This window comes from Nicotiana attenuata, unplaced genomic scaffold, assembly GCF_001879085.1.
Source record: "Nicotiana attenuata strain UT unplaced genomic scaffold, NIATTr2, whole genome shotgun sequence".
NCBI lineage: Eukaryota > Viridiplantae > Streptophyta > Magnoliopsida > Solanales > Solanaceae > Nicotiana > Nicotiana attenuata.
The window spans coordinates 130,369-138,482 of NW_017670930.1; the positions used below are offsets into that span (position 1 = coordinate 130,369).

The 8,114-nt window shown below is 40.1% G+C and overlaps 1 protein-coding gene across 1 annotated transcript in view; it reads right to left on the reverse strand.

The window, feature by feature from the left end:
- Positions 1–8,114, reverse strand: part of LOC109244566 (tripeptidyl-peptidase 2) — a 35,003-nt gene that overhangs the window by 14,970 nt on the left and 11,919 nt on the right. The window contains exons 15-17 of the mRNA XM_019411675.1: positions 5,246–5,304; positions 3,019–3,173; positions 1,300–1,478 (exon numbers count right to left, since the gene is read on the reverse strand). Of these exons, the coding sequence (XP_019267220.1) occupies positions 1,300–1,478; positions 3,019–3,173; positions 5,246–5,304 (393 nt within the window). The remainder of the gene's footprint in view (positions 1–1,299; positions 1,479–3,018; positions 3,174–5,245; positions 5,305–8,114) is intronic.

An 8,114-nucleotide genomic window follows, 5' to 3' on the forward strand; every position in this document is an offset into this window, starting at 1 on the left:
CTCTCTCTTTCTCTCTCACCCACACACACACACACTAAAATACAATGCCATGCCCCAAAATATCATTACTTCTTGACCACAAAGAAGCAAGGATGATAGTTTTTCTCCTGCAATTAAACCTACACATCCATAACCACATACAACAAGAAGAGCCACACGACACTTAACCTTCCTTTCTCTTCCCAAAAATAGTATCTACTAGTTTTACCTATACAACGACAATAGCATAACCAGTGTAATCCCAAATGGTGGGGTCTGGGGAGGGTAGTGTGTAGGGGTGTTCATAAAAACCCGAAAAATCGAACCAAACCAAACCGATCAAAAACACCGATACTTTTTGGTTTGGTTTGGCTTTGGTTTTGAATTTTAAAAACCAATCAAATTTGGTTTGGTTTTGGTTTTAATCAGAAAAAAACCGAACCAAACCGACTATAGGAGTAACTAATTCAAATTCATTATTACACCTATATATATGTATATTGTTATATAAAGTTTCAAAAATTTAATGGTAATTGTTAATAGTTTGCACTTTTAGTATAGTTCTTTACCTTTACATTCTAGTTTGATTGGTAGTTTTCTTTTGTTAAGTGTAAGAATCCATTTCGTGTTAAAAATAATATATTTTTAATTGAGTCCTTAAATTATTCATCACTATTTGATTCAATTATCATCAATATATCTTGGTAAATAATAGATTTCTCAAAGGGCAATTAATTTGATAGTGTTACGTTGAAAATGTGGTCTCCGGAATATGTGTTTGGTAGTGTATGTCTTATATTTAAGAAAAAACCGACAAATAACCGAAAAAACCGAAAAACCGATATAAACCGAATCGAGAAAAAACCGACTTAATTGGTTTGGTTTGGTTCTAATATTTGAAAAACCGACTTACTTGGTTTGGTTTCTTTTTAGGGAAAAACCGATCCAAACCGAACCATGAACACCCCTAGTAGTGTGTACGCAGACCTTACCCCTACCCTTGTGGAGGTAGAGGAAAGAGCAGCCCGATGCACGAAGCATCCCGCGTTTACGGCTTTACACGGGGTGGGGAGAAGGGCCGCACCCCAAGGGATGTGATGTAGGTAGCCTACCCTAATGCAAGGGTCAATGGCTGATATAAATCCTATATATCGTTCTTACATCTGGACACATAAACAAACAGGATGTAACAAAGTAAAATGATCTATAAGGCCCGCCAGACACTACCTTACTGATAATCCTGACACAGTTAAGTAATCTGGCAGTATGCAATCATTGAAGAGATTAAATGCATGCATAGCTTAGTAATATGATACTCACCTGGTACGAATGAAATGCCTTGGAAGGAAATTAGAGGGGGTCGGATCTTTACAGCAGTCGGCTTTGTTATAGTAACTGGAATTCTGAAAAGCGGTCCACGCCATGGTGATTTGCTATCTATGCCATATACTTCATAATAATGCAAGCCATCACTTAGATTGGTGGGGTCCACCACTATGCTGGACAAATGAACAGAAAGGAAGAAGAAAAGAAGAAAATCATTGGTCAGACGAGCAGCACACATTGGTGTAGCAGAAGCTATTTGAATTGCAGAATGCACAATAATGCAGTCTTGGACATCGAAAGGAAGAAGAAAAGAAGAAAATCATTGGTCAGACGAGCAGCACACATTGGTGTAGCAGAAGCTATTTGAAACTCTACCAAGATCTTAGAGGCTCTGAGATACCATGTTGAACTATGTGACCATCTCATCTATGATCTAACAGCTTAAGTTTTTGGATGAAACGGACACACAATTCAATATGTATCATAGTAGGAAGAAGTCATGGGTTCGAGTCACCACCACCCATTATCAAAAAGAATCTTCATGTGATTGACTCATGAAAAAAGAATAAAGCCTGCAAGTGATGGGGCATATTGAAGACATAATTAATTAAGTAAAAGTGTGCTCTTTCTAACAGCTTAAAGCTTAAGCTTTAGGCGTGTAGATCATTGTTGTCTCTTCATCAACAAAGATTAACAGATACCAGAAAATGTGAGAAGTGCGTCAGGAACCACAATCTCTTGACTGAAATGGTCATAAGAAGATGGATTTTACTGTCAAAGTAGGGGAAGGAAAAGATGGTCTAGGCAAGAGAGTCATTTGATGGCTGCGTTGGCACTGACCGTAAAATCCGGTGTGCCAGGGGCAATACAACCAGGCCAAACAAGCTGTGTTGTTGGCTTGTTGCCACAAAATTCTCATCCGGACCATCCCAAAGATGACATAAATCCAGTCCCAATATCCAAAACTCCATAAGAGAAAACTAGCACGACATAAAAATCGAACATAAGAAAAGGAGTTCCAAGCTATGGCCTTCTGACTTCATTCTGCAGACATATATGTTCGGAGCCATCCTTTAAAAGGCATGTTCAGACTAATCCTATAGCTCTCCTTGAAGCAAACGAAACCAACAAATCTACAGTTTGTATTTTGTGACTTAAATCTTTTGCCTTAGGCAAGAACAGAATCTTGAGTCTATGCCTAGTAGAATTTCCCATGGCAGGTATATTCAGAAAAGAACAGGGTAAAACATCATTAACAAGACTACTTCGTCTAAGATATGACTTCATCTCTCGAAAGACGCAAAAAAGACGACATTTTTCCACTGTTGAAATGCCATAAAAAGATTGCTTCGCTGCAACTATAGTATAATTCGTCATCTTATAAACGTTGTCTTTTAACTTGTAAGCTGATAGCTAAAAATATGTTCTGACCCCCCAAAAAAAAATACAAACATGCTTCCCTCACTTTCTCTGAAATAACCAACAGGCCAGCAAACTGGGCAAACCCAAGCCATCACTGAGGTTGGACACAAATCTTTTTTATAAGCAAGCTAATCCCCAAAAATTGTGCATTCTGCAATTCAAAGTATTTATGAAACAGCACACATTCTGAGTGCTCTAAATTGGAGAAACTGGAGATAAAAAGATTTCGTTGTTCAAATTAATCATCAACTTAGAACAGTCGCAAAAAAACAGTGAGGGAAGATGAGTAACCTGAAGCTGCGTCCATTATGGGTGAGAAGGAGGTACTCAGGAGCTTTCACTACAGCATCTCCAGTAGAAAACAACTGAATGCACTCTTCAAAAGGAACCAATTGATCTAAATTATTTGCGTCTTCATGGAACTTCGGTTCAACTTCCACTGTCCACTGAGAGAAGAACATTAACAGCCTTTGAGGGGAAACAGAATCATCAAAAATTGTGTGACCAATTAAATCACATTTACACCAAATGTCCATTCAGCTTGCGTTGTATCAAATGAATCTAAGCAACTTTTTCCCTTGCAATCAATTTACATAACCTTGTTTCACTTATACAGAGGTGAAACTTATGTAATTAATCCAGTGATTCATTTGACAAATCCCATCTTAGAATTGATCTAGTTACTATCAAGACAACTGCAGATACAGCAGTCTGAACCCCATGCAACATGATATTCTATCGGTTCAAGCCACATTTTATGGAACTCTTCACTTGAACGTGCAACTTCCTATGACTCTGAGCTTATAAACCAGTATTTGTAGAAAAGAAACCTAAGTTGATCTGCTCTTTAACCATGCCAACAAGGTAAGCAAATTGAACTGGAAAAGCTCCAGATCCACTATGTCCCAAGATACTGGTCCATTAGATCCAGCTGTCACATTATTATTATGTATGTATATATATCCAGGTACCGGTCTAATTTGCACACGGCCTGCCGAGCACAGTGATCTGGAACACTGGATAGAATAGCATTTGGAAGGTACAGTGAAGTACAAAACATTGTCAAGGATTTCAAGTGTTCCTCTGAAATCAACAGGATCACTATATCGGATTCTAAATTTCTTCATCTCCCACAACATGGTTGCATTCTAAAACTCGTACATTCGAAAGTTTGCATAGACTCACATGCAGATGACGATTTATATACCAACACGGAACCATACGAATGCATAAAGAGGACTGACATGACATTAGAAAAGAATATTTCAATAGGGACCCTATTCTCCAGTTTTGCCTCACTCCACCTGAAAGACCAAAGATCTAAACTCTATCCGAAACACTGAGATCAACTAAACCAACTTCAGACCTTTCATCCAGTCTATTGATCTTTAGCTTACGGCATACATAAGTGCCTCCAGAGAGGTCGAGAGGTTACTTCTCCTGCGGCAACTTCACCTCTATTTCTTTTTCTATGCTATAGGTCACGGGCTCACGGCTGTGTGGTCGCACTGTTGTTGAGTATTAATGATGGCAGCTTAGGAGAAGGGATTTCTAGCTGGCTGAAAAAGAATTGTGTCGGGTGCTGGCAACAGAAGGAAGAAAGAACCATAAATCTGTTTTTTTCCTATGAAGTAATACTGAAGAGGATAACCTGGATAGAGTTATATCAACTTGCATTGGTGGAACGGAAAAGGGGAAATGCCAGCAATAGGCTCGAGTCTCTGTGGAAAACTTTTATAAGGATTATGAACAAAGATTTGGTGGAGCAAGGCATTTGTGAAGCATGAGCCAGAGCGTGAAGCTTAGGCACATGAAAGGGAAGCAAAAGAGTTTTGGATGCCAACTGTCAAATACACATTTATGGAGTTCTAAGCAGGATTCCAGTAATTAAGGGTTCTTTTACAACCAAATGTCAGCCTGAAAGGATCCAATAAAAAAGGCGACGATGGTCAGTTGGGGGCAACTCTATCCATCAAGGATGTAGTGATTGAGACATGAGAGTAACAATTCAGATATCCCAGTTTCATCCCGAGCAACAACACTTGGCATGTGCTCAGCAGGATTACCTTGGCAACCTTGCTCGTGAGCTAGACAAGATGCCTAGTGGATTAGAGAAGGTGCACACAAACTGGTACAGACCATTGGCATTAATTCATTTATTTTTAGAAAACACTCTAAATTGCATGGACATGTATTTGATTAGTTGGATCTTCTAACAGTTTGTGTTCTTTAGGATTTTCCTTTATACAATTATACATTTATATATCAAGAAAGAAAGGAATACATAAAAGGGTGCCATTATTAATTAAACATTAAATCATCTAATCTAGCTTGCCCTGGGTACTCAGAGAGACGAAAGATGCCAAATAAATATTGTTAAATCTTCATAGTAGAACACTGCCACACCATAAAATTTTTTAGCACGCATACAACATTACACCTCGATCTCAACTAGTTGGGGTCAGCTATATGCATTCTTAGCATGCATGAGAAATAAAATTTGAAGGACTAATCTCACCTCCGTAGACTGGTGACAATAATTAGGATCCCTAAGGTAGATGCCTCGTGATGCAAGAGCTGCAACCAAAGCAAGCATTTCAGATCAGAACAAACCCATCCTTAGATCAGGCAAAATATAGCAGCGACAAGAAAAACATTTCAAATTAAAGAGACCGCTATAATTACCCCCGTAGAAACAAAGATAACAGTTACTCCCTCCATTCCAAGGAGAAGGCAATATTTACTTATTAGCCCCCTTTACAAAAAGAATGGCAGAATTCTAAATTTGGAAACAATGCAACTTGAACTTCCCATATTACCCTTTAATGGCAAGCTTTTATATCTACACAAATGTTATGGCAAGTTTAAGATCACAAGTTTCAAAAGTCTTCCTTTCTTTCTTACACTCCATGGCCAGTCAAACTACGCCATATAAATAGAAACGGAGGGAGTATTCATCTTTGATAAACCTCCCTTTTGTTTGAATAAGTTCGTCTGTGTTAAAACTGTTAGTTTCATTGTGTAAATAGTAGTAGATAACCCTAATCCCATATGTATTAGGAGTAGGACATGTATTGTGTATATATATAGGGCTCAGTGTATCATTGTCTTAATTAATCAATAATAATATTTTTCTCCCGTGCATTCTCACATGGTATCAGAGCATCAGTGAGAAATTGTCGCTGTGCATCATTCTAGCGGCCTCCGGGAAGAAAGACCTCGTTACCGTGCAATTTTCCGGCGACTAAAGAGGCTGTCCGTAACAAAACATCACTTTTCGTCAGTGTTGTGCAAAAACCAACACCACCACGAAGTAGATCGGCCTCCGGCGACCAACCCATTAAAATATCTCCGTCAGAAGACCCCCCACGCGCCTCCACGCGCCGCCGGCGCGTGGCCCCTTTTCCGGCCACTTTTTCGCGAAACTTCTTCAGGATAGATTTCTCTACTCACAATTCCGAGCCTACCCATCTAGTTCAAATCAAATTCCGACAACTGAGTTTTTTTCCGGCGAGCTACAGTGATTTTTCCGGCGTGAACAGTGATCCCAGTAATTTTCTGCTTTTTCCGGCACGATATTATAATGGAATTCATACCTGAAGCCTTTAACGCACAATCGGTTGGATTAAATGCAATGAATCCAACTCAGATGGTTTCTTTACCGGATTATATTGAGTTCCTTCAGTACAAAGCACGTAAACACACATCTTCAGGATTAACCTCCGTTGTTCCAACAAATAGTAGCATGACCGGTGTCTCCCAATCTTCACCTTATGAGTTTTGGGTCATTGATTCAGGTGCATCTGATCATATTTCTGGTAACAAATCTCTTTTCACTAGTATCTCATACTCTGAATCTCTTCCAACAGTCACAATGGCCAATGGGTCTCAAGCCATGGCACCCGCAATAGGTCAAGCAAGTCCACTTCCTTCCTTACCTTTAGACTCAGTTCTTTATGTTCCTGGTAGTCCTTTTAATCTCATAGCCGTTAGTCGCTTAGCCAAATCACTTAAATCTGTTGTTCTATTTCTTGATGACCTTGCTTTTATACAGGAACGCAGTACAGGGCGGATCATTGGTACCGGACGTGAATCAGATGGACTTTATTACCTTATCCTTGCAAAATCACATGGACTCGCATCTTGTCTTCCTCCAATAACTTCTCTCGTTACTGATTCCCAGATTTATTACATAAACGGTTAGGACATCCCAGTTTGTCAAAACTTCAGAAAATGGTACCTGGCTTATCTCACTTGTCCACTCTAGAGTGTGAGTCGTGTCAGCTCGGTAAGCATACCCGCTCCCATTTCCCCCGTCGTCTTGACAATCGAGCAGAGCCACCTTTTACTTTAGTCCATTCAGATGTTTGGGGTCCTAGTCGGGTTAGCTCTACCTTAGGATTCCGCTACTTTGTCAGTTTCATTGATGATATTCCAGGTGCACTTGGATATTTTTGATGAAAAACCGATCTGAGTTGTTTTCTATTTTCCAGACCTTCCATGCTGAAATTCAAAATCAATTTGGGGTTTCTATCCGCACATTTCGTAGTGATAATGCCCTAGAGTATTTGTCTTCCCCGTTTCAGCAATTTATGAACTCCCATGGGATTATTCATCAAACATCTTGTCCGTACACATCACAACAAAATGGGGTAGCTGAAAGAAAGAATAGACATCTTATTGAAACTGCTCGTACCCTACTCATACAATCTCATGTTCCGCTGCGTTTTTGGGGGGATGCAGTTCTTACATCTTGTTATCTTATTAATCGTATGCCATCTACAACTATCCAAAATCAAGTTCCATTCTCTGTCCTGTTTCCCCACTTACCTTTGTTCTCTCTTCCACCCCGTGTCTTTGGGAGTACGTGCTTTGTTCATGACCTTACTCCAGGAAAAGATAAGTTAGCTCCCCGTGCTCTTAAGTGCATATTTCTGGGTTACTCGACAACGCAAAAGGGATATCGATGTTATTCTCCTGACCTTCATCGATTTCTTATGTCTGCTGATGTTACCTTCTTTGAAACCCAATCATACTTCACAGGTCCAGTTAATCACTTAGATATTTCTGAGGTGCTACCTGTTCCTTCTTTTGGGGATTCAGTCCCCATCTCCCATTCATCTTCCTCCATAGCTCCACCGCCTATAGTTCCAGTTCTAGTGCCACCACCTATAGCTCCAGTATCACCACCGAGTCCAGTGCCACCACCTAGTCCAGTTCCACCAACTCTAGCTCCAGTGCCACCACCTAGTCCAGTTCCACCAACTCTAGCTCCAGTGCCACCACCTAGTCGAGTTCAACCTTCTACAGCTCCACCACTCCTGACTTATCATCGTCGTCCGCCCCCAGCATCAGGCCCAGCTGATTCACGTCCTGCACCTGACCCT